The sequence below is a fragment of the Myotis yumanensis genome, unplaced genomic scaffold, assembly GCF_028538775.1.
Source record: "Myotis yumanensis isolate MYYU_CA2020_CCGP unplaced genomic scaffold, mMyoYum1.0.hap1 SCAF_4, whole genome shotgun sequence".
Classification (NCBI taxonomy): domain Eukaryota; kingdom Metazoa; phylum Chordata; class Mammalia; order Chiroptera; family Vespertilionidae; genus Myotis; species Myotis yumanensis.
Window position 1 is genome coordinate 100,260,824 of NW_027223755.1, and position 27,443 is coordinate 100,288,266.

A 27,443-nucleotide genomic window follows, 5' to 3' on the forward strand; every position below is an offset into this window, starting at 1 on the left:
GGCCAGCTCCTCTGCAGAACACAGTTGAGGTCAAATGGCCAGGAAGGTGGGCTCCGCAGGGCGCCAAGGGGTGGGACCTGTTGGAGGCTGCCCGGCTGGCATCACATGGTCCGGCTATATTCAATGCCGCCCTTGGTGGAGATGCTCGACCATGGCAGGAAGCTGCAGAGCAGGCTGTGGGCCTGGCGGTAAATCCTGTGTGGGATGGAGCAGGGGCTCAGGTTTGCTAGAGCAGAACCCAGGTGCTGGATGTAGTCCGTGGGACTCTGTTAAGGAAGACTCCAACTCGCCTTCCCTGCCCACACACCCCTGGAGTGGCACTGTCAGCAGAAGCCCAAACAGCAACCTGCAGGACTGAGTGCAGACAGCATGCCATTCTCAAGGGAGGCCGAAAGTCCACTTAGCCTCTGCAGAGTGCTGGAAAACCTCCACAGATGGAGGGGCCTCCACTATGCAAAATAATAAAGGCAGCATGTGCGTACAAAAGGCCCGTCTAGGTGAGGCCTCAGGCACATGGACACACAGACTAAGGTTAACAGACAGGGACTGGGTGCTGCGGGGAGGGGTAAAGCAAAAGAGCAAGTGTTCCTGGTCCTCTCCCTACCCTCAGTCCTCAGAGGGGCAGGGCCTCATTCCTGTGACATAGGGGCGGGGCGGGGGGTGGGGGGGGTGGTCAACAGTGTTAAGCCCTTAGCACAGAGACCCATCTTCACACGAGCATGGAGACCTGTGGGCTTTGTACCACCTCTCTCCCGTTTATTTCCCTATGAAATGGATAAATCCTAGACTCATTTACTAGTAATTACACACAGGTACACGTACACACAGTATTTTCTGGGCCATACCCTATGACTATTAAGAAGTCTTCTAGCTTCCCTCTTACCTGTTTAGGGCCAGAGATAGTTAAAAGGGAGGGAGCAGGGAAGGGACACACCACTGGGTCACATACCCTACATTCTGGTAAGAAAGGTTTGAACTAAGTGTTCAAAATAGCAAACAACTCTTTCACCTCCCTTATCTGCTTTCTCCCCTGCCAGCATGCAGGCCCCACCAGGGCAGGGGCTTTGTCTATTTTGTTCACTATTGTAGCCCACACATACCAGGAACAGGAGACTCTCAACCAATACTTATTGGGTAAATAGATGGATGAATGGATGAGTGGATCTTGGACCAGGAGAATTAAAAATCCACCTCTTATACTGGGCTCAAGTCCAGGGAACAATGAATGCCAGAGCATGTCTGCTTTCCCAATATCTGCAACTAGATCATCAATTCCTAATACATGCAAATCAGATCTACCCACATCAACATCTCATCAGGAAAAAATGCATCCTGTGAGCTTGCTTTGTGAATGTCATCTGAAAGCAACCACAGCTCCAGCTGATGCTAGGAAGCCACTGTCTCTCACCCCTGAGAAGAAAAGGATATAAGATGGTCCAGGGAGGGTGGCCACCATTGATGTAGAGGACATAAGTGAAGCCATCTTTGAGGACCCCACGGATGGAATAGTAATAGGGGAGATAGTGGTGCTGCTTGAAGTCTCTGTTTTCGTAGAAGCTTATTGCTGTGTTGTTGGTGGTGAGGACGTGCAGGTAGATGGCTTTGCAGTGGTCCTGGGCAGTGGTGGATATGTGATCCTTTAAACTCTCAAGTAAAAGAGAACCTGTAGGCAAAGAAGCAACAGTCACGCATGGCAGGGCAGGTGAGGAGGAAGCATAAGGCAGACAAGGAAGTGACCTTCTCAGAGATCTCTACAGATCTCTCTGCCATTCTATCAAAGACTTCCCATAACCACCCAGTGTCAAAGTCCCTAAAATCCCACAGCCAGATAGGGCCTGTTAGCTGCAGACCACTGGCTGTCCAGGAACATGGATCGGGCTGCATAGTTCCCTCCCAGGGGCTGGATCCACAGTGGAGATTCACTAGCCTTTCAGACAACAAAAAGTGTAAACTTAAGCCCAGGAAAATGTGGAATGGTCAGACCTGGGTTACAATGAAGACTGCTGTGGCTGAGTGGGATGGGAAGTTGGAGACATCAGATAAAGAATCTGATCCATGGGAGCTAGGACTGTTTCATCAATTATGTTTGCTATTCTTAATCAAGCATACCTTGTGACCAGATATAAGTTGTGTGTGTGTGTCAGCAGGTGTGGTTAAAAGGTGCCCATTCTGTAATGAGGACCTTTGGGAGTTGTTAGTAATCTGATCTTGTAAGCTTTGGAACGAGGCCATACAGAAAGACCTGGTAATGTGTGGAAAGAGCATGGGCTGAATTGAAGGTCAACGGGGCAGTGGGTGGTGGTGGTGGAGTGTATATACCAAAAATCATTATTTCAACCGCCCCTTACCTATGCCGTGCTTTCTGAATTCCTTCACTACTCCAAGACTTAGAATGTATGCAACTTGTGTGTCAACAGAGAAGTTGGAGGCTAGAATATCTCCATCCTAAAGAAAAAGTCAGAAATAAAGTCAGGTTCACAGTTGAGGCACTTGGTCCCACTGCAGAACATATCTCATGTGCTGACTCTCCCAGCCACAACACCTGGGGGGGCCACTGGAGCAGGAAGGGATGGAACAGAGAATAATGGAGAGTCAACCCCATCCCATGGAAACAAGAGGGTGTGGGCCTTTCTGCTAAAATAAGAACACTCACAAAAAATCGCTTCTCTTTGGAAGGGTGGTAGACCATACAAGGAAGGACACTGATGCCAGACAAGTGAAGCTATGATGGTACAAAGGAAATGACTATGCTGTGTGGGCACTATATGGTGCTCACGCGTGTCAACTGACATACCAAGAGATCTAACAGCCAGACAAACACAAAGTTTTAAAAGTTTAATTAGCCCTGTGGCCTGTGTGACTCAGCTGGTTGGGCGTTGTCCAGAGCAAGGTTGCCGGTTTGACTCCCAGTCACACACCCGGGTTGCAATCTTGATCCCAATTAGGGGATGTGCAGGAGGCAGCCTCTCACATCGATGTTTCCTTCTCTCTCCCTTCCCCTTACTTTCTCTCTAAGTATCAATTTTTAAAAATCTTAAAAAAAAAAAAAGTTTAATTAAAGGATCCTCTGCTGCTCCCAGGTGGTCTTAGAATACAGAGGGTGGGGAGTCTGAGTAGCCTCTCTGCTGTCCACACCAAGCAGAGTGTCACACCAGGGCCCACCAACCCTTGTGGGTCTCTTGGTTCAGAGATAAAATTCTGGACTGAGAGAGCTGTGAATTTGACCACCATGAGGTTGATGTTCTCCTACTTTGTAAAGAAGAAGGCTTGGTGGATTCTCCCCCATGGAAAGAAAGCTTGGTGACTTGGCCTCTCTCATCCCTATCCACTGTTGACTGAGTGGCTCCCGTGTGCTGGACATGGGTTGGCCTGTCCCTGTCCCTACTCACCACTCTCCTGGCCCTGACCCAGGCCCCAGCACTCCACATTACAGTTAAGCTGGACAGAGGCAAACTCAAGCTCAGGGAGGGATCCGTATTGCTCTTGTTACTTGAAGCCCATGGAGGGTCAGGAAGGTAAAGCAGGTACTTCATTCCCCAGCTGATGTCTTCTGACAGCCCCTGCTCTCTCCTCAGTGTTGAATTCATTCTGCCTCTCAGCAGGGCCAGAGAAAGTGCCAGAGTGCAAAGGCTCTCCTGATACCCAGGAAGTAGAAGGAAAAGATCCCAATCTCTGCCCTCATGGGAAAACCCACACATTCAAAGGAGTACAGAGATCTAGTCACCATGTGTGTGGGGCTGGACAGTTGCTGGGGGCACACAGGAAGAGCTTCATAGAGTGGATTTTGGGAACAAGTCAGGGGAGGGGAGGTGGGGCACTTTGTTCTGTGAAAGAGCAAAAAGATACTGATGCTTGCTGAAAACACCAATGTTTCTATTTTTGCTGTATCTTAGCACAGAAAAATGGAAGGAAATAAATGAGAAGAAAGCTAGGATAGAAAAGTTACTCTTAAAAGAAACCAACTTTGCCAGAATCTAATTACAGGCAAATTAAGGTAGACCTGAGTGCGTTGGGTCTTTAAAAGGGAGAGAGATCTGCCTAGCTAGCTCAGTGGTTGGGCGTCAACCTAAGAACCAGGAGATCACGGTTCGATTCCCAGTCAAGGAACATGCCCGTTGCCGGCTCTATCCCCAGGAGGAGGCAGCCAATCTAAGATTCTCTCTCATCACTGATGTTTCAATCTCTTTCTCCCTCTCCCTTCCTCTCTAAAATCAATAAAAATATATTTTGAAAAATAAATAAAACAAAAGGGAGAGATATCCTTCTTGCACTTTTAAATAAATAGCCTCAAGCCAAACAGATAGAAGCAGTTGCCAGTTGTTGGTGGGGTTTTTCCCCTCCTTGGAGTAAATACCTATGTATAAATGCTACTCAGTCACTCTATAAGATGACCCAAATCATTAGGCAGAATGTTTTTTTTTAAATTTATTTATTTTGAAGATCTAACTGTCTGTGTTTTTTCTTACGTGCCCTTGACTAGAATCGAACCTGGGAACCTTTGATTCACAGGCCGATGTTCTATCCACTGAGCAAAACTGCCTAGGGCTAGGCAGAATCTTGACCCAAGTCAACCACATGAAAAAATGTGTTTGTGACCATAACATCGCATTTTACATTTAGAGCAGGACTTGTTAACTCAGGATCCAAAGACTCTCCAGGGTTCTTAAATAGATCTTGGAGGGGTCTATGAAGTTGAACAGGAAAAAAAATATTTGTTTTTACTAACCTGTAACTGGAACTTAGGATTTCCTTTAACAAATCACAGCAGTATTAGCAGTTTCTGTGACACTGTCACCAATACAAATGACAGACCCTTACAACTCTGCAGATTCTCAGTGAATCAAAGAAGCTTGCAGTTAGGACGTGTTACTTGATGTACATGTGACTGTATTACATACACACAGAAAGAAACCACCTGGATATGAGTCTCATACATGGTCTGAGCTCCTAAGGGAAAGGGCCACAGAGCAGACAGTGTGATTCTGTCCCAAGGGCCTGGCAGCCCCATCACTGCCACACATGCTTACCTCCTTGTGTATCTTGGTCCTACTTTTTATTTCAGCTACTATCATTCCTACAATGGTACCCCTGTAGGTTGCAGCAAGGGAAAAGAACTTCTTGTTGGAGGTGATGTCACGATACCATGAGTCTGGGTACCTGAGGAGAACAAACTTAGGTGAAACTGCCAAAGGCCAAGTCCAACTAACCTCATGCTTCAGACAGTAGACCCACAGGGGACTCGAGGCAACTCTGTCCACTGCTCCAGGATTGATAAGGAGCCTGCCCAACACTTAGTCTCCACCAAAGTATATCATTCTCAGTGAATTATCATCTTAAAGCAGCAATCTATCCAGACAGGATGGGGAATTTCTGATGGAAAAATTATTTAACAAGATAGAGAGGTAAGAGGGGGGGGGGGGGGACCTCCCATGACATTGTCTCCATGAGAGCAGTACCTGGAGGGGCAGCTGGAAGAGTTCAAACTCAAGACCCAAGGGGAGCAGAAAAGAGAATGTTTCATGCAAAGCCCTATGACAGTGAAGAAAAACAGATGACTCAGCCCCAGTAAGGCGTTTTGGTGAGGGGACAGGACATTCTGGGTTTATTGGTCTGTGGGTTTGGGACATAACAAGTATAGTCCAGATGCCTTTCCTGAGACCAAGAGCTGGAAGAGGGTGGAGACACAGTGGAGAGGTGCTCCGCTCAGGTCTGCTCTGCAGAGGCCACTGACCACCCACCAGAAGGCTCTATGAGGCCTGGCATCACCCAAGTTCCTTTCCTGATGGCAGTGGGTGAAACCAGAGGTTAAGACTCATAGAAACGTGATGTTTGGCAGGACCTTGTTTATTTTTAATTTTTAAAAGTTTGTACTTATTTTTCTCACAACAAAAGCTCTATGTGCATATTACAGAAAAATAGAGGAAATACAGACAAGCAAAATAAAACAAACTTGTAGCTACTAATAATCTACCCATTCCAAAACACCAAAAACACTTTGCTAGATAGTATATATCTTCATAGGCTTTTATCTTATGCATGTTTTCAAATAAAAGTGGAATTGTGGTACATACAATTTTCTAGTCTACTTTTTTCACTTAATATCTCATTAAAAAACTCTCCTTGTCAAGTATATCTTGATGACAGATTTCACTTTTCCTGGCTGAATAATATTTCGTTTTCGTATGCAGATACCCTAATATATGTTAGCCATTCTTTACTGTTAAGATACTTAAGTTGCTTCTCAATTTTCTGACTTATAAATAGCAGTACATCGAACATCTTTGTAAGTAAAGTTGGTGGTACTTAGCAAAGCCCTTTTGGAGAACTCTTTGCATAAAGTAGAGTGAGATGGAAAGGATCTGATGGCCGTCAGGGAGCAGGGCCTGGGCTCCTCTGATAGGCAAGGTGATTCTGGGCCACCATGGCACCTCCAGGACATCCTCACCTCTGCACAAGCCTTCCAGCTTCATCAGATCCATGGGCATTACCTCACCCCTCCAATCTGCAACTGCAGGGCAGAGGGCACCACTTAACTTACTCGATGGGGAACCAGTCGCCACACAGATGCTTCACAGTGTCTATGTCATCGTGGCAGAGGAGGCGCAGGCTGACCTCGCTGAGGGCGCTGGATGGCACCACCTCTGTCATTCACACCTGTAGGGAGAGAGGTGGGGTCAGGAGAGCAGCCAACCTCCCCTAAACACCCCACCAGCCCACAGATCCCATCATGGCACATTCACTTCCTCTTCCTCCTCCTAACCTGTGACGCAGGAAAGATGGGAAGACTAATGCCCCGCCATGGATGGTAGTCCCCTTTAGTAACTGCATGAAGCTCACAATAATCCCCTGCACCAGGTGTCACAGTCACCCCCACATTGCAGACAAGTAGACTAAGGCTTGGGAAGGGCTGGCAAGATGGGGACCTAGGCCCTCACTGTTTACTTGGAAACTCCTGAACCCCCAGAGAGCAGCCTGCCTTTGGTCAGTTTTCTCTCTCCTCTCTGCCCCTCTTAAGTGCCCTTTGAGCACCATTCCTCCCTGGCCAGTGTCCTGTCTCCCTCACGTCACATTTCTCCATTGCACATAGCACACAGCCTGAGCAGTCTAACTTCTCCCGACCTGGGCCAGTGGCCATCAACACCATCAGAGCAGCCTGGGCAGGGGCCAATGACCTGCTGGATTTCCAGAAAAATTGGCACTTGCTAGGTGGGTCATTTCTCCTCCTTTATCCAGCAAACGAAACTCATGAGTGAAAAGAGAGAGAAAGAGGGAGACTTGCTGAAACCGGTTTGGCTCAGTGGATAGAGCGTCGGCCTGCAGACTGAAAGGTCCCAGGTTCGATTCCGGTCAAGGGCATGTACCTGGGTTGCGGGCACATCCCCAGTAGGAGATGTGCAGGAGGCAGCTGATCGATGTTTCTCTCTCATCGGTGTTTCTAACTCTCTATCTCTCTCCCTTCCTCTCTTTAAAAAAAAATCAATAAAATATATTTAAAAAAAAAAGAGGGAGACTTGCAAGACACTAGAGGTTCAAATCAGGGTCAGGAGTTGCTGACAATTATTTTAAATCAGGAAACTACATTCAGCCCAGGTTGCTGATGGAGCAGCTGCCCTTGATCCAATTAAGATAAGGCAAGGAAGCAGGAAGGAAAGCCAAATATTAGATTCTGACAAAGGGAACACAAGAGCCTTTCTTCTTTATGTTGAAAGCTGATAGTAAAAGGCAAAGGACCATGCATTTACTACATCTTTTAGGATAACTGTGTAGTTCATCCTTGATGGATGAGGAAAAATTCTTTCTATAGAAGAATGAAAGCCAATAAAAGTAGAAATAATGATAGAATTGGAATGTCATCACTTTGAAAGTGCTGATGAAAATAAATGACTCAAGCAAGAATCGTCAAAGGCTTTTAACCACACAGTGGAGGGTGTTGGGGAGCAGGTGTGAGGCATGGAGGCAAAGTACCTGCACCCCCAGGACTTACCAATCACCAAGGAAAAGCCTTTCAACTTCAAGATCCTGCAGTCACAATTCCCCCAGTAATGGAGCCCAGCCTCTCTGACCAGTGCCATGCATACGAAATCCACAAAGCCTTTAGGTTTCTGCCTAAAATGCTGGGCCTAAAGCCAGTTGTGCCTCCAGACCTAACTTCACGAGTACAGATAATAGCCGGCACACAGGCATGTATATTCAACAGCATCATGACAGCCAACAAACACAGAATGCTGATATTCTACAAGATGAGCAACCTGGTCTCTTCAAAAAGTCAATGATGCCCTAGACAGTTTGGCTCAGTGGATAGAGCGTTGGCCTGTGGACTGAAGGGTCCCAGGTTCGGTTCTGGTCAAGGGCACATGCCTAGGTTGCGGGCTCCATTCCCAGTATGGGGTGTGCAGGGGATAGCTGATCAATGACTCTCTCTCATCATTGATGTTTCTGTCTCTCTCCTTCTCCTTTCCTTTCTGAAATCAATAAAAATGTATTTTTTCTAAAAGTCAATACCATTAAAAAAACAAAAGTGGACTAAAAGAGACAAGAAGATCTATAACCAAATGTAATATATAACACCTCTACTAGAAAAAAAAAATCAAAATATTTTGTGGAAATTTAATTATGTGCTAGAAAGCAAATAAAAACTGTCTTAGATGTGAAAGGGTGGGCGTGGTTATGTAGAAAGTCTTAGGAGATGCATGTGGAACACTCTGGAGCAGGGGTCCTCAAACTTTTTAAACAGTTGGCCAGTTCACTGTCCCTCAGACCGTTGGAGGGCCGGACTATAGTTTAAAAAAAAACTATGAACAAATTCCTATGCACACAGTGGTGGCAAAAACACCCGGCGGGCCAGATAAATGTTTTCGGCGGGCCGCATGTGGCCCGCGGGACGTAGTTTGAGGACCCCTGCTCTGGAGTGAAGCATTATGAAGTCTAAAACTCACTTTAAATGGTTCAAAAAATGAACCCTGGCCGGTTGCTCAGTGGTTAGAGCGTTGGCCCGTGCACCAAAGGATCACGGTTAGATTCCCAGTCAAGGGCACATACCTGGGTTGCAGGTTTGATTCCGGGGCTAGTTGGGAGGCAACCAATCTATGTGTCTCTCTCCACGCGCGCCGCCCCCCCCTTCCACTCTCTAAAACAGCGGTCGCCAACTGGTGGTCCTCGGACCACTGGTGGTCCATGAGGTCCGAAAGGTTGGCGATCGCTGCTCTAAAAGCAATGGAAAAAAATATCCTTGGGTAAGGATTAACACAAAAAGAGGGGAAAAAAGAATGGCTCCTTTGAGGGCCAGTCCTAGGCTGGCAGTCTCCCAAGGACCAGGTGCTACTGGGCAGTCAGGCTGACGACAGAAGCCCCTCAGTCTGGGTAGTGACAAGTTTGATGCTGTACCCCCTTCCCCTTCATGGTACTAGCCAGCTGGGGGGGGAGGGGGGAGGGCACATCTGGAGTGGGGCTACCTTGTGACCTTGAAGCAGACATGGGAGCGGGGGGCGGGGGTTAGGGAGGAAGGAGGAGGTACTGCAGGAGCTCTGTGGCTCTGGGGCCACCTTAGGTTCGGTCTTTCTAGAATACACTGGACTCCAAGGAGTGGGGACTGTGCCACCCTGACATGTCCCTCTGCACAGCATGACTCAAGAGTCGAAATGAGAAGGGACCTACTTTCTTCTCCTTTTTGTTTTTAGCCAGCACCTGGACACTGACCACGTGATGTCTGCAAAATGGGGGTGGGGGGTAGGATGGGCATCCTCCCGTGACTCTGTTGGCAACACTGGGTACCCTCACCAGGCCCGCAGGCCAAGGGGCTCTGAGGGGTATGGAATGGAAACTCTTCAGGACAAGAACGGGAAGTGTTCCTGCCTGAGGCCTAGTGGATCCCTACAGATGTTAGGACCGGAAGAAGCTGAGGTACCTACCACCTACACCTTAGAAAGGAGCAGCATTCCCAGTAGGCACCTTGCTAGAGAAGACTAGTTCTTAGAAGGGGACAAAGCTGGTCTTTGGATGCATGACCTTGATGGAACCTCTGAGAGCTGAGCTGAGCTGACCCAGACAAGTCTCTCTGGGCAGAGATGACAAAACAGGGCCATCACAAAAGTTAATGTGAGAGTCCTGTTGCGAAAGGGCAGGTCACAAAGGCTGGGCTGTGCTTATTTGAGTTCTTAGTTCCAAACACAAAACAAAAACAAAAACAAAACACCAACCAAACAAGAAAAATACCCCCAGACTTGGCAAATCTGGTCTTTCCATGTCACCTGTTTTATTCTTTTCACTGGGATAGGCCTTCAGAAACCAAGATACTGTCTGGTACAATGTATTTTAAACAGCTTGACTACCTGGTCTCTACACAGTAGGGCCATTCCAATACTTAGCACCCCCTTCCATGGCCAATGCTCCAGGTCTCCATCCTCGATGGCACCCGGGACATTCTGGTGAGTGTGACCTCAGGGACCTCATGCTGCCTAAGTGGCTACCTCTTAGGAAATGGACTAGTCGACCAAAAATGGCAAGTCTTGCATTTTTCATGAGTCAATACTGTCCAAAATATATCCTAGCGGTCACTGGCTTGGAGGTGACTCCCCCATCATCCTGGATAAAGGGCTGTTTTGCTCCACAGAACACGATTGTACAGGTTCAAGGGGTCCACCCACCAAAAGCAGGATGGAGCCCAGCACATCACATTCCCCAGTAGGAAACACAGCTTCCCTGGAGATTTCTGCACAACCCCCACCTCTCAGGCAACACTCCCTTTCCCTACAAAGGGAACAAATTCCACACATACACACAAATCCTCTAAAAACTAAACGTGGTGTTAATATTGTTAGGTATGAGAATAGCGTTGTGGTTATGTAGAAAATGTCCATATTCCATTAGAGATGCACACAGGATATGTAGGGTGAAATGACAGAATGTTCTGGAATTTAATTTAGTTGATGCAGAAGTGCAAAATGTTGATAACTGTTGATCTGGATAATGGGTATGTCAAGTGTATGTTTAAAAATATTCCTAATTAAATTAACCACCAGGGCCCTAACCGGTTTGGCTTGGTGGATAGAGCATTGGCCTGCAGACTCAAGGGTCCCAGGTTCGATTCTGGTCAAGGACATGTACCTTGGTTGCGGGCACATCCCCAGTGGGAGGTGTGTAGGAAGCAGCTGATCAATGTTTCTCTCCCATCGATGTTTCTAACTCTCTATCCCTCTCCCTTCCTCTCTGTAAAAAATCAATAAAATATTTATTTTTTAAAAATAAATAAAAAATAAAATTAACCAAGAAGGAGAACCAAGATGGAGGCATAGGTAAACACCTGTACTTGCTGCCTCTCGCAACCACATCAAAATTACAACTAAAAGACAGAACAACTATCATCCAGAACCATGGGAAAGCTGGCTGAGTGGAAGAACTACAACCAGAGAGGTAAAAAAGAAAGCACATTGAGAATGGTAGGAGGTGTGGAAGTGCGGAACAGACTGGCACCCTGGTGTGCTGCTTTTTTAATCGGGTGGGAGATACAAGCTCTCGCTTGCTCTGAACTCCAGTTCCAGACGAGACTCTGGGGGACCCAGACACATACGGGGAGAAACTGGACTGTCTGGCATCGGGGCAGGAACCTCTAAGGGTGGCTTTCTTTTAGACAAAGGTCCTTGGAGTGGTCACTGTTCCTTCGCTGGGACCTCTCTGGTGCAGGGCTGACTGGTAGCCATTGCTGTTTGCTCCGCCCTGGTGATTCCCTGAGACCCCGCCCTACCCAATTTACAACCCCAAGCTGTGCACAGCGGCTTTTGCATAAGAATGGCCTGTCCTTTCTCAGCCTAAAACCTGTCAAACAGGCAGCAGCTGGGTCAGGGAGCCCCAAAGCTATCAAAAGAAGGCCCAAGGCTGGCAGCAGCTGCCAAGTTGCTTCACAACTGGGCCTTGTCTGGGCACTTCCAAACCCATCTGGGCACTTCCACACCCGATACAAAGAGGAGGAATCTGCAGATCTCTCTGTAGCTCCTGCTGGGTGGCCCCAGGCCCCAGGAGATCCAAGAGCCAGTGTACCCAGTGGTCAGTGTGAGACCATCCAGATTACAACTCTTCACATTCACAAGTGACACACTCAAGGGGCAGACTCAGTGAGCACCAAAACTCCACTGAAGCAAGTCCTGCCCCATAAGGGTGTCTCCTGCACAGCAGCTCTTCCACTGTAGACAAGGCTGGTCCTCACAGCCAATTGGCCTGGAGGTCAATTCCTCCCAGTGATACAACAGCAATCAAGGCCTAACTACAAGACTGTGCACACAGCCCACAAAGGAGTGCACCAAGAGTGTCCACCTCAGGTGATTGGGGAGGCTGAGCCACTGGGCCCTATTGGACACCTACCACACAAGGCCACTCTATCAACCTAAGGAGACTTAACAGCTACCCAATATATTAGAAACAAATATAGGGAAGCAGCCAAAATGTGGAGACAAAGAAACATGTTACAAATGAAAGAAATGGAAGAAAGCAAAATACTGCATATAGAGTTCAAAATCACAGTTATAAGGTTACTCAAGAATCTTCTAGAAACCTCCGAGGAACTTAGTGAGACCTTCAAGGATCTTAGTGAGAATGTTAAAAAAAAAAAAAAAAAAAAAGGAAAAAGACCAGTCAGAAATTAAGCATACATTGACGGAAATAAAGAATAATATACAGAGATTCAACAGTAGACTAGAGGATCCCAAGAATCAAGTCAAAGATTTAAAATACGAAGAAGCAAAAAACACCTAACCAGAAGAGCAAAAAGAAAAAAGAATCCAAAAATATGAAGATAGTGTAAGGAGCCTCTAGGACAACTTCAAGCGTACCAACATCTGAATTATGGGGGTGCCAGAAGAAGAGACAGAGCAAGATATTGAAAACCTATTTGAAGAAATAATGACAGAAAACTTCCCCTACCTGGTGAAGTAGACTTACAAACCCAGGAAGCACAGAAAACCCCAAACAAGAGGAATCCAAAGAGGACCACACCAAGACACATCATAATTAAAATGCCAAGGGCAAAAGACAAAGAGAGAATCTTAAAAACAGCAAGAAAGAAACAGTCAGTTACCTATAAGGGAGTACTCATACGACTGTCAGCTGATTTCTCAACAGAAACTTTGCAGGCCAGAAGGGGGTGGCAAGAAATATTCAAAGTGATGAATAGCAAGAACCTACAACCAAGATTACTCTACCCAGCAAAGCTATCGTTTAGAATTGAAGGTCAGATAAAGAGCTTCACAGACAAGAAAAAGCTAAAGGAGTTCATCACCACCAAGCCAGTACTATATGAAATGCTGAAGGGTATTCTTTAAGAAGAGGAAGAAGAAAAAGGTAAAGATAAAAAATTATGAACAACAAAGTGACAACAAATACATATCTATCAACAAGTGAATCTAAAAATCAAATGAATAAAAAATCTGATGAACAGAATAAACTGGTGAATGTAACAGAATCAGGGGCATGGAAAGGGAGCAGACTGACAATTCTCGGGGGGGAAGGGAGTGCGGGAGGTGCGGGAAGAGATTGGACAAAGATCTTACACCTATGGATGAGGACAGTGGGGTGGCGAGGGCCTGGGGTGGGGTGGGAACCAGGTGGAGGGGAGCTATGGGGGGAAAAAAGAGGAACATCTGAACAATAAAGATTTTAAAAAATAATAAAAATAAATAAATAAAATTAATCACCAGTCCTGGCCATTGGCTCAGTGGTTAGAGCGTTGGCCTGAGGACCGAAGGGTTTCGGGTTTGATTCCTGGTCAAGGGCATGAACCTCAGTTGCAGGTTCAATCCCTGGCCCTGCGAGTGGGAGACAACCAATCGATGTCTCTCTCATATTGCTGTTTCTCTTTCTCTCCTTCCCTCCCTCCCCCGCTCCCTCCGCACTCCCCCTTCCTTTCTCACTAAAAATAAATGGAAAAAATATCCTCATTCCTCGGGTGAGGGAGGATTTAAAAAAAAAAAAATTAATCTCTGACCAAACTTGTTCACATAGGCCGAATTTCACTTATGGACAGCAGGTTTTCCAGGGCACTGATTTAAATGCCTTTGGCATCCTCACTGAGAGCTTTGGGAAGCAGTGCCACAGCCTCTGCACAACTCCTCACTGGGACCAGTGAGTTCTCAGCAAATCATGGCTGGCTTACTGCTGAGCACTCTGGATTCCAGATGGGTCAGGCACCTGGTTCAGAGTATTATGGGGACAGGGAATACTACTTGGGACTCTCAAATTCCAATGAAGTGCTTTTTAAAAAAAAATTTTTTTTAATGAAGATGGCACCAAAAGTGAAAAAGAAAGCTCCTCCCAAAGCCAAAGCCAAAGCAAAGGCTTTGAAGGCAAAGAACGCAGTGCTGAAAGGTGTCCACAGCCACAAAATAAAGAAGATTCACACATCACCCACCTTCCAACAGCCAAAGACACTGAGGCTCTGAAGGCAACCTAAATACAAGAAGCGCACCCAAGAGAAATAAGCTATACCATCATCAAATTCCCCCAGACTACTGAGTCAGCCATGAAGACAGAAGACAATACACTTGTGTTCATTGTGGATGTCAAGGCCAACAAGCACTAGATCAGACAGGCTGTGAAGAAGCTCTATGACATTGACGTGGCCAAGGTCAACACCCTGGTCAGGCCTAATGGAGAGAAGAAGGCATATGTTCGACTGGCTCCTGACTATGATGTTTTGGATGTTGCCAACAAAATTGGGACCATCTAAACTGAGTCCAGGTGACTAATTCTAAATATAAACATTTAACACTGGAAAAAAAAATTCCAATGAGGTTTCAAAGATTGACAGTGTAGTGTAGACACTCACTGTGCAGTCTAAGGACACAGGGCACTGTTTTAGGAATTGTGCTTGAAACTACCCAAGATGCTAGGTTATCAACCACAGGGCCACTCTAGGGCAACGCCCTTCCCTTTCTCTCAGGACCAAGAAAACTGTCAAAACTTAGAGCCTTTGGAACAAAGTCAACAACCCTATATCATCCCAGGCCATCAATGCAGTCTTTCCAGAGAAGGCTCCTGAGACAAGGGTCTTCCTCTCCCTATTGCAACCACCTCTAGGGGAAATTCTGGCAGAGAAGCCCAAATACCTCAATCCAAGCAGCTAAACAGTATGATCTATAAAAATTCTGCTCAACACCCTAGTGAGAACACAATCCCTGCTCTAAATTGAGCCAGGAACTATAAATGGGAGTCCACTACAGGCTCACCAAAAGCGGAAGCAACCCAAACATCTGCCAATAGATGACCGGACCCATACAGTGTGGTCTTCCCATACAGTGGATATTTAGTACTGACACCTGCTACGTGGATGAACACTAAGAACATGATGCTGAGTGAGAAAAGCCACAAAAGGCCACATAACTTATGATTCCATTTATATGAAATCTTCAGAATAGTCAAATCCATAGGAACAGACAGTAGATTAGTGGTTGCCTACAGTTGCGAGGACTGTAGGGTAATGGCTAAGGGTGTGGGGTTTCTTTTGGAATGCTGAAAGTGTTCTGAAATAAAATGTGGTCAAGGATGCACAGCTCTGTGAATGGTACATTCTGAATGGGTGAATTGTATGGCATGTGGATTATATCCTCAATAAAGCTGTTAAAATCAAACAAAAAACAGCCCCAATCCCGAGAATAAATGGTTCTTTCGTGAGCAAATGGATAAGAAAGATTCATTTTGAAGGAAGTCATAGTAAATTCCAAAAAGCATCACAAGTTTTCCAGCCTGCAAGTCAAACTGCAGGGACTCTGCTGGTGCTGCGTGGTGGGGCTCCTTTAACGGGGCTGGCCCAGATCCTGCATCCCATAGACTATTACTGTGCCAAGTCTGTTAGGGTGGGGTTGGCGGTGCTCTGGGGAAGACGAGGTTAAAGATCAGGGAGGCTGGCAGGAGGTACAAACTTGAAGAGCCGCCAGTCCACCAAGGCCAATCTGTAGCTTACTTTGGATTTGGGCCAATTTTAATACTTCATATTCAAAGAAAAAAAAAATCTGTCATTTGCTCGGTGTAAGAAGTGACCAAAGAAATTTATCAAGTCTCAACTAACCACAAGTTTTCATTGATGCAGTCTTAGCTGCTCAGATATTTTGAGAAAGGAAAGAGCACTCTCAGATTTTCCATAGCTAGGAAATCAAAACAAACCACAAATCACCGGATAAATCTCAAATCAATTTTCAGCCCCAATGAGTGATCTATGCCAGGAAACTCCATGTTATCCTCTTCCCTGGAAAACCAGTTCCAGTGGCTCATCTGGGGCTTGACAGGCTCAGTTAGCCCAAGAAACAGGGTGACCTGACTGCCCGCCCACATTACCCTTGGCAGAGCTCCAGGTGTCTCATCGGCTGTGCCCCACAGTTTTGTTCTCAACCAACAGGAAATGTGCTCTGGGCCCCCCCTACAAAAAGGAGATGCAGGACAGGATACTGTCAGCTCACTCTCACCGTCCCTACACCAGAGCTGGCAGGACAAGTGCAGGCAACTGGCAAAACCAGCCAGTAGAGCCAGGGTTTGGATGGCCACAGGTAGACCTGGGGCACCTGAAGAGCTAGAGCTGCTGCCCAGTCAGTTAAGTGCTAAGATGCAAGGCCTTGATCTCCATGGTTGCCTGTGACAGAGGACTGACTGCAAAGAGGCTGAGGGTAGGGCAATTCCTGGGCGGGGGAGGGTGGGAGGGGTGGGGGGGGGAGGGGTGGAACTGTTCTGTATCTTGTTGGCAGTGTTTACACACACAAACATATATGCACACATTAAAACTCATTGGGTACATTTTCTTATATGTATGTTAAACTTTAATAAAGTTGATTTTAAAAGATTAAAAACCACTTTACAGTGCAGTTTGATAGCAAAGGAAGAGATCCATAATAAATGAGCATCTCTTATGCCCTGAGGTTTACAAACTTTCCCCCTAGCATCCTTGGGGGAAAGCTCTTGTTCTCTCCCTGTTCAGCGTTCAACAAAAATACTGGGCTCCAAGAAACACAGCTATTTGTGGATTCTCACATCCCTATTAAAAGCACTTCCATGTTTTCAAAGGCCAGTTCTTTAGATGCCTTGATTTAAAAATAGAAACATGTCACATTTAACTAAGGGAGAAAGCTGGATATTACAGCGCCTAATCTGTCCCAGCCCAACTGACAGTGGGTAGAGAAGGTGGCAGGAAGGCACAGGAGGAGAATCTGGCACCTGTTTGCCAGTGAAAGGAAGAAATTAAGTCAGAGGAGGCAAATTTAGAGATGGTGGCGGTGCAGGTGGGAGGTGGGTATAGCAAGTGGCTAGTTTACCGCTGGAGGAGCAAGTCAGGAAGCCCTTATGCAGCACCTGTGGGGACTCCACTTGTCCATCGTGAAGCTTCCACCAACTACTGATCTCTTATTGCTACCATTAGGGCCAAGGAACACGGATTCTGAGATTTGCTAGAAACAGGTGACAGTGGATGAAGCCAGAGCAGAGGCCAGGTGTTAGGCCCTCTATTCCAGCCTGAGCCCTAGGGTGCTGATGGGACAGCACTGAAGCCACAGATGCACAGGCCATTGCTTGGTATACATTTTCCTACAGACACTGGCATGTCTATATTACAACAGTAGGGACGCATTGTACAGGAGAATTCTAAGTTCACTTGAGGTTTTTGAAAATTTATTTTAGCCCTAACCGGTTTGGCTCAGTGGATAGAGCGTCGGCCTGCGGACTCAAGGGTCCCAGGTTCGATTCCAGTCAAGGGCATGTACCTAGGTTGCGGGCACATACCCACTGGGGAGTGTGCAGGAGGCAGCTGATCAATGTTTCTCTCTCATCGATGTTTCTAACTCTCTATCCCTCTCCTTTCCTCTCTGTAAAAGATCAATAAAATATATATATTTTTAAAAAAAAGAAAATTTATTTTAGAGAGAGAAAGAGGGGGGAGAGAGAAACATTGATTTCTTGTTTCACTTATACATTCATTGGTTTATTCTTTTTTTAATATATTTTTTTTATTGATTTCAGACAGGAAGAGATAGGAACATCAAAGATGAGAGAGAATCATCGGTTGGCTGCCTCCTGCTAGCCCCCTACTGGGGATTGAGCCTGCAACCGGGCATGTGCCTTTGACTGGAATCGAACTGGGGACCCTTCAATCTGCAGGTCGACACTCAATCCACTGAGCCAACCCAACTAGGGCTATTCTTTTTTTTTTTTTTTTTAATTATTTTAATCCTCACCTGAGGATATTTTTTTTATTGATTTTTTAGAGCGAGAGAAACATCAATATGAGAAACTTAGATGAGTTGCCTCCCTTACGCACCCTGACCCCTAGGTATGTACCCTGAGAATTGAATCCACAATCTTTTGGCATAGCGGGGGATGATGCTCTAACCAACTGTCCCACCAGCCAGGGCTTACTGGTTTATACTTGTATGTTATCTGACCAGGATTGAACCCACAACCTTGGCATACCCAGATGACACTCTAACCAACTGAGCTACCCAGCCTGGGCCACTTGAGTTTTTAAGTAGAAACATGAAGTGCAAAGGTCAGGCTTGTAGTGGGAATTCTTCCAGGGGTTTCTTGGGTCTACATCATGTCCTTGGCCTTTAGGGGATGGATGAGTGGAGCAATTCAAGGAGCAAAAATTAGATTCTCCAAGAACCAAATGAAGGACCGTTGGCTCACCCCTCAGCCCATCCTTTCCCCTTCCCCAAATCTCATCCTCCTGAGGCTGTCTGCAAGCCTTGTCTTCCTTTTGTGCTGAAATGACCTTTCTGGTCCCTGAACCTACGGCTACTTTTTCCTGAGGACTCAGTGGTGGCTGCAAGGGGGTGGGGTCTGGATATCTGGGCATTCCCTCACCCACAACACTTTCTGAGCACCTCTGTATGCTCAGCCAGAGTGAAAGTGGAGGAATGGCTGCCAAGATGCCCCCAATAGCCACAGGAGCATTTTCCATCTCCCTGCCAAGTGCTGGGGATTCAGAATTTGGGAGCTCAGAATGGAATTGCTCCAGGTTATGGAGGGGTTTCCTGGCATTGTCACGATACCCACAGGGCCCTCTACTCCCCCTACTCCCCCTCAAGTAATAAAGCCAGAAACAATCCTATTTGCAGACTATCCTGACACCAGAGGTCCACAGGGCCTCTCCCTTGTTCAAAAGCAATGCTTCTGGATCCCAGACAAACCACTCTTAATTTTTTAAAACCAACCTTTCCTCTTAATGGCTTAAGAAGTGCTGTGGACCCTACCCCTGACCTCAGCAGATTTAAAGGCCAGCCATGACCACACTACACCCTTCATCACCCCTAGAACCTTCCCCTTTCCTTCTCTTCTCTTACTTCCATAGGTTCCAAAGCGTCCTCCCTCCTTGCCAAGACTAGCCCAATCTCTACTTATGCTCTGGATGCTGTGCCCTCCATGTGCTCTCAGACCCTGCAGGGATGCTGGAGTCACAATGACCCAGGGTCAAATCCCAGCTCTGATGTCCACTGAGACATCTCTGTCCTGCTCCACGCTTCAGCTTTCTTATCTTTCTCTGGAAGACAAATGAGATGGCCTCTCCAGTCCTTGGTCCAGCTCCTGTCTCCTCCCTCCGCGACTCAAGCACCCCCTTTCTCCAACATTTTCAACCTTCTCTTTTGCCCAAACTCCCTTCCAATGGACTGTAAACACACCATGTATACCCTCTTTTGGACAAGTCTCCTGTCACCTTCTTTTCCTTCAGTCTAACTACCTACAACACCACGTTTGCTGCCACCTTCTTGCTTTATTCCTGCACCCAGTCCCCTTCTGCTCCAACATACCACTGGTGACAAACCAACAGCTTCCCCTCTCTGAAATCCAGCAGCCCTCCCTTAGGAACTGCCTCCCCTGACTCTACAGCTCACACCTCAGTTGGCTCCTCTTGAGCTCCTGACTCCCTTCACCCTATGTCAAAGCACCACCCTGGTCCTTCCCTGGCACTCCAGGCTTCTTCTCAAGTGAAGCACAAAGGAAGATTAGCACTCTTCCATAGCACAAGTATTAAAAACCACCAGGCCCTTCAGGAATGTGAAATTCTGCAGACGCCAGGTTTATTGGCTTGGACAATCCAACAATAAACTCCAAGCTCTTGTGTTCAGGATAGAGAGGGGAGAAAAGGAAAAATAAACTAGTGATGGGCACAGGACACTGCCTTGCTCATCAGTAAAATGGCTAAAAGGAGAGAGTGAGGGGAAACTGACCACTCTTCATAGTTGGTCTGCTCAAAGGAGCAGCTGCCGGTGGGGGCAGCAAGCTGTCTCCAAGGAAGCCTGGGTTCCTTCCAAAACTTCAGTGTAGGAGGAACATGATTAATTTACAGGGTGACAAGAAACAAACACCCAGTTTTAAGAGGGAGGCTGTTGGAACTAGCCACAAAATACTGGCTCTTCCACAAAATACCGACTTCTGCGCATGGGCCATGAAGTTTCAATCGCATTGTACGTGAGCGCCTGCACGTGGTATTTTGTGGAAGAGCCACACTCAAGGGGCCAAAGAGCCGCATGTGGCTCGCAAGCCGCGGTTTGCCGACCATGGGTCTAAGGGAACTGATAGTAACAGAAATCAGATAGTGGGGTGGGGGGACACTGAGATGCCCCATAAGGCAACTTACTGGGGCAATGATGATGTTCTATGTCTCCTTTGTGGTCATCAAATATATAGATCTGCTCGCTTAAGATCTGACCACTTGGCTGCATGTTAACTATACCTCAACTTTAAAAAGACAATAACAGGTGCTTCCAGTGTGGTCCCAGTTCCAGACCATTCTTTCCTTTGGGCTAAAGTTTCTATCATCCCCTAAATTTCATACTGAGAATTCATTTAGTCTTTTATTTACCCAAATTGTGTTGAAAATCCAGGTATTGCTCTAGATCAGTGGTTCTCAATCTTCTGACCCTTTAAATACAGTTACTCATGTTGTGACCCAACCATAGAATTATTTTCGTTGCTACTTCATAACTGTAATGTTGCTACTGTTATGAATCATAAAGTAAATATCTGATCTGCAGGATGGTCTTAGGTGACCCCTGTGAAAGGGTCCTTCGACCGCCAAAGGGGTCGTGACCCACAGGTTGAGAACCGCTGCTCTAGATGCTGTGGTTGCAGCACTAAGCATATCAGAAATCTCTGATTATACAGGATAGAGGGGTATATTGGGGGACCAGGGTGTGTGCTTTCCTGCACCATTACCAAAATACTCACAGAAGCCACTTCTTTTACTCAAGTATTTCCATGGCAAACAGCACAATGGTGAACACAATAGTGCTGGCAACTGGGCTGTGTAGAGAGGTTAATACAACTGTGTGGGAGGGATGTTCTCCAACCTGAGCCACAAGGAAAAAGGCAGGAGATCAATCCCCTTGCATTTCCCCCAAACTGCACCTAAAACCCAAGCAGTCCTACTAAAAAAAAGAAAACTGTCAAATGTTGCAACATTCTTTATCTTTTTTTAAAGTGTGGTAAAATATACATAAATTGTATCATTTCAACCACTTTAATCTGTACAGATCAGTGGTATTCACATTGTTGTGCAACCACCACTAATTGATGGTCACCAATGACTATCATCTTCAGAACTTTTTCATCTTCCCAAACTGAACCCTAACTCCCTGTTCCTCCTGTTCCAGCCTCCAGCAACCACCATTCCACTTTCTGTCTCTACACACGACACTGACCATTTTTATGCTTAGTAGTATCTCTTCACTCAAAATGTCAACTGAGAAGGAAGCCTTTAATTTTACTTAATAGGAGACTTCCATCAAAGTCTCCCAAAGATGTGGCTCCAACAAACATGGCTTTTTCGACTTCGTAGGAAGGCAAGTTTCCAGACCTGAGCATCCTTTCAGCATGACAGAAGCCTCCATCCTGTTTGGGGCATTGTGCATTTTGGAGAGATGCTTTTTAGCTTTCCATTGTGTCCAAGATGAGCTAGATCTTATTTTGTTTAAAATTTTATTTTACCATTTTTCTTTTTTACTTCATATTCACAGTAAAATGACCCAACGTGAAGGACAGGCCTTTGGGCCACTGTGCATGTGTACCACTTACAAACCCCGATGCTCCTTCAGAAGGCGTTTGGGCTAACCTTGGGCATAGCAGTCTGAGAGAATCCTCTCCTTGTCCTAAGGACGTACACCAGAGCAGCCGACAAGTTTCTATTGGAAGAAGGGTTGGATTGTGGTGTGCCGCCCAAGGACTGTTTGCCTTTTGTGGCCCCATTAGGTCGGTGTCAGAACTAGAGAAGACAGTTCAGGTTGAGAGAGAGACAGGACGAAGAGGAAGAGCAGTGATGAGAACAGGACCCAGGAGAGTCTGAACTGGGGGCCAGAGACATGAAGCCAAGACCAAACGGACCCCATGGTCCCCTCACCTGAAAGATCAGCAGAGTCATCTTCCTGGAACAGAAAATGAGGGCACAGATGAGCCTGCGCTGACAGCTCACACAGTCACATGGGAAGACACAGCCAGAGTAAAAGCAGGTGACAAGTGGGGCATGGCCTGGATGGGCAGTAAGGATGGCCTGGTCAAGAAGTGCCTTTGCCTGGAGGTTTTTCTTCTTTTGTTTATCCTCCCCAGAGTATTTTTTCCATTGATTTTTTTTAGAACCAGTGGAAGGGATTTGGGGGTGGGTGGGGGGTGGGAGGGAAACATTGATGTGGGAGAGAAACATCAATTGGTTGCCTGCTGCACATGCCTGACCAGGGCCAGGGATCAAACCTGCAACTGAGGTACGTGCTCTTGAATGGGAATCGAATCCGAGAATCAAGCCCAAGACCCTTGAATGCACAGGCCCGCACTCTAACCACTGAGCAGCGCCGGCCAGGGCTGCCTGGTGGCTTTTTAAGCTGGGATCTTGATAGAAGGCCGTCTGAGAGGGCATGCCTAGAATATAATTTCCAGTTCAGTTAGCCAACTGGTTTGGCGTAAAAAACAAAACAAATGAAACAATAATAAAATCACCTGTAATGACTACATTTTTGTGGGGTGGGAATCAAAGGGTAGTAAAATACCCAAGAATGGATCCTGCCTAGGGCTCAAAATCAAGAGCAAATTGGTTCTCCCACAGAGAACTTCAATGGCTACAAGCTACCCTAACATTGTTTGGGGGGAGGAGTGGGTGAAATGGACAAGCAGCTACTCAGTTTGAAAGGAAAAAGTACAGCAACAGGGGAATCCGGTTTCAGAAACCCTGTCCGGCCCCTGGCTGCTGCCCCTCCAGCATATCAGCCCTCTGCCTTTCTTCACCTTTTCCATCTCATTCTGCTGAGTTTTATCATAATTTTTAATCTCTGCTTCCCTGTGTTTACATTTAAGATCCTTCAGAGTTAAATATAAAGAAAAGATCGGTCAAATCTGGTATACATTAACACAGGATCGTGAGGTAGACTTCTATACCAAAAATGATTTTTGAAAAGTAATTCAACCTCCTGTCAGCATTTGCCTCTGGGGTGATGGCAGATGTCTGTGTTCTATGCCACTTAAACTAACTTCTGTTTTCTTACAATGAGTTTGGGTTTTTAGTATAAGAAAAAAAATTTTTTTCATGTGGTAATGTAAAACTTGTGAACATATTTTTATATTAAAACAATCTCATGGGTTGTTTTTAACTAGTAATAACTTGGAAATTTTATACTGTCTCTTCAAATTATAAGTAGAATAATTACCCATATTGTCCCAAAATACACTTAGTGCCAACTTTTAAAACCCCATACCATTGGAATAACATGGCATTTTGTGCACCGATGCCAAAAATAAACAGATTCAAAGCTGTAATGAAGCAAAGAGGGGGTGGTTGTGGATAAGAACACCAAACAGACTTGTACAAATATTTTAAAGAGTTCCTGTGTAGTCATTAAAAAAGAAATTTTAATGACTTCATAAAATTTAACTTTAAAAAATATTTATGTTTTAAGACAACCACTTTAAAAAAGGTTTAAAAAGAACATTCCTCCTTTTTTTAAGTGAAGGGCATGCTCTTTTTTAATCTTTTTGTTTTACTATGAACACAAAATAAGAATTCACATGCAATGTAAAGCAAAATCTAAGAATCCCCTGCTTACCCCTTCCCCCCAAAATGACTGCTAATGATCTCCTACCAGAAAATCAGTATTTTAAATAGAGAGGGCTTGTCTGATAAAGAACCTGAGGGGTCTTTTGTGGTAGTGGTTAAACAGGTAGTTCATGACCAGTCATCAAGCAATGTACTTTTCTGTATGTATATTTCTTTTTTTAAAATATATTTTTATTGAATTCAGAGAGGAAGGAAGAGGGAGGGAGAGACAGAAACATCCATGAAGAGAGAGAATCATGGTGGATCAGCTGCCTCCTGCAAGTCCCCCAAGGGGGATCGGGCCCACAACCCTGGCATGTGCCCTTGACCGGAATCGAACCTGGAACCTTTCAGTTCGCAGGCTGAAGTTCTTCTATCCATTGAGCCAAACCGGCTAGGGCTGTATATTTCTTTTTAATTGATGAGAGAGAGAGAGAGAGAGAGAGAGAGAGAGAGAGAGAAGAAGGTGGGAGAAAGGGAGAGGGGGAGAATGAGATAAACACTGATTTGATGTTCCCTTATTTATGCATTCATTGGTTAATTCTTGTATGTGCCCTGATTTGGGGGGGGGGGTCAAACTCCAAACTTTGGGGTATCAGGATGATTCTTCAATCAAGTGAGCTAACCACCAGGGCTTGTATGTGCATCTCAATGAAAGGGTTAAAAATGGGAGGCCAGAGAAAGTAATTTGAAACTAAGTATAAAGAGCAGCAAATATCTGACCAGCAAGACCTCCTGAATAGTTTACAACTAGAGTCAGGAGTCATGTCTAAAAAGCAGCAAGTTTGAAAAAGGTATCCAGCATCACTCCCAGGAACTACAGAAATGATGAAACATTCTTGCGTTGGCATATTCCAGATAAGAATTCATTCCAGTACCTAAGGGACAATTACCCACAGACTATTTTATAAAATGAAATTGCTTCTTATTTTCAAGATGAGCTCTTGGAGATAAGATGTAGAGATAGAGGAGCTGCCATTTAAGGGAAGACTCTATCTGATAAGCCGTCAGCTTTCCGTTCAGGGTGGAGAGCTGTCAACAACAAAGTGGACAGACCTCTGGGCTATTTCAGCAGACAGAACTGAGAGCCCTGAGCTGAGCGCTCTGAGGAGTCTTCTCTACACTGTGTTCCACGTGGCTGCTGCCATGGAAGGCTGCCATGTCCACCTGGATTAAACACCCCTAAGGCTGTAAGGTACCAAACAGTTTGCTAACAGGTACACGGAGGCTTACAGAGGAGGCACAGCAGCCAGGACAGCATCACCCTTCTCAGTTCAGGTGTTATCTTTTATCTCTCCAATCTCCTACCATCCAGGAATTTCCTTCCACCCAGGGCAGAGCAGGCTGTTGCTAAGCAACTTCAACAAGTCACATCCCAAATATGGAATAGATGTGGCTAAAATAAACACCGTGACAAAAATCACTGCAAGTTACAACTGGGAGGGGCCAAAGATAGAAAACACAGAGACTTTTTTGTTTTACTCTGACCTGTGAACACCACACCATGCCCTGACCATGCTGCTTACAGGTTTTAACTGACTTTATAGAAACCCAGAGGAAGGATAGGAATTCGTCTTGGCTTTCAGTCCCTTTCAATTCAGTGATGCTCAAGACTCCCCTTCTTCCCTTGCACGATGGGCCAGAGAACTTCTATCACTTATCTCTACATCACAAAATGCTGGGAGGGAGGACTGTGGTATTTATTTCTGCAGAGGACCTGGAGCAGCTTGTACCGGTTCAATCAATTAATCATTAACTAGGGGTTTTCTGTCTCCGGTCTCTAGTTTTCTGGTAAAACACCTGCAACCCGAAGCGTCCTCTCCAGTTCTGACGCTCCCAGTAGCGATCACCTCGAGAACCACAGGGAACTACCGTGGGGGGCTGTTACCCTTTCCTTCGGGACGAATGACTAACAGATCCCACGGCTCCAGGACTCGGCAGAGGGAAGACAGACCCGCGAAGCGGCCGATGTCCGCGTTTATTGCACAGAAACCCCTCGCCTCGCCTCCGGTGCTAGGTTCCGTCCCCCGCTGGGCAGGCACGCAGGTATTTGTTAGGGGTGCAGCGAAGGCCCACAGCCCCCCCTCAAAATGTTCCCCGGGGGACCCACCACACACGCTACAGGCGAACAGGTACAGCCTCTGAGAGAGGAAGGCGCGGAGACGGCCGAGAAGAGCCCCGGGCTCCCAGGAGTTCGCAGGAGGGCAAACCAGTCGGCAAAGTAACTACAGACCGTCCGACAAGTACCGAAGCCGAGCGAGGAGCCGGCAGAGCGTTCCACGGCGGAAACACCAGGCGCTTCACCTCCGCGGGGGCGAAGGGCAGGCCACGCTCCGGGTCGAAACCTCCCCAACAACCCGTCCCGGGGCAGGGCACCGAGGCGCCCGAGAAAACAGGGCCGGCTCCCACCCGGAGCCGGGGACCGCGCCCCTCGGCATCCCTAGGACCTGGGGCGCTCCCCTCCTCACCCCGCGGCCCCCTCCTCACCCCTGCCGGACGCGACCTGACCTAGGCAGCCCCGAAACCCCGCGAGGATCTGGGCACCGACTGGCCTCCCTCCACTGGCCCGGCTGTCCCGCGCCCCAGCAGGGCCCCCCGCGCCCCTGCCCGGCCCAACCCCGAGCTGCAGCTCCTCCCCACTCACGACCCCCACACCGAGCCGGGCCAGGCGCCTCCACCACCAGCCCGAGACCCGGGGAACCGCACCTCGGGCGGGAGCCGGCGGCGGCGGACGGTGCCGTGGGGCTCAGCGCATCCTGGGGTCGCAGGGAGCCGGAAGAGGGGCCGCGCGGAGCCCGCAGCCGGTTATGTAACCCGCAGGGGCCGCAGCCGGGACTGAGGCGGCGGCCCACAGCACTTCCGCCTCCCGCGCTGGGCCGGCGGCGCAGACCGGAAGCCCATTGGCCACTAGCGCCCACTTCGGGCACCGCCTCCCCGAGGCCGACGCCGCCATCTTAGGAGTGGGCAGGCCTCCCCTGAAAACGGGTGGCGGAGGCGCTGGGACGCCGGTTGGGCAGCGTCTGCAGGGGCGAGTGAAGCTCTGAGAACCGAGGGGGACGCCCAGACGAGGCGGGCAGATCGGGAGACGGCTCACAGCCCTCGGTTCTTGTACCGTTTTCCTTGTTGGGTTTGGGGCTGGGGCTTGCCCATCCCCACCCGTGCGGGGTACCGAACCAGGCAAACGTGATGGCGTGACCCACCCCGGCGGGCGGCCAGCTCCACCCCGCCCATCGCCCGACATCAAGCCGACAGCCCGAGGTTCCTCTCCGCTGAAAGGCACTTTAGGGCTGTGGCTGTGTAAACCGGCAGGTGTCACTTGCCCTCAGGTTGCAGGAGGGTCTGTATCACAAGCTCCAGGGAACTGTGTTGACGAAAATCTGATGTTAATTTTAAAGCAGGAATT

General features: G+C 47.2%; 1 protein-coding gene across 1 annotated transcript; it reads right to left on the minus strand.

The window, feature by feature from the left end:
• Positions 1 to 26,887, minus strand: NAA60 (N-alpha-acetyltransferase 60, NatF catalytic subunit). Its single transcript, XM_070413136.1, has 6 exons — positions 26,747 to 26,887; positions 6,539 to 6,654; positions 5,028 to 5,157; positions 2,349 to 2,445; positions 1,429 to 1,663; positions 1 to 258 (listed from the first exon to the last, which is right to left on the minus strand). The coding sequence occupies exons 2-6, from the start codon at positions 6,646 to 6,648 to the stop codon at positions 102 to 104; spliced, it is 729 nt and encodes a 242-aa protein (XP_070269237.1). The 5' UTR covers positions 6,649 to 6,654; positions 26,747 to 26,887; the 3' UTR covers positions 1 to 101.
• Between the last annotated feature and the right edge of the window lie 556 nt (positions 26,888 to 27,443).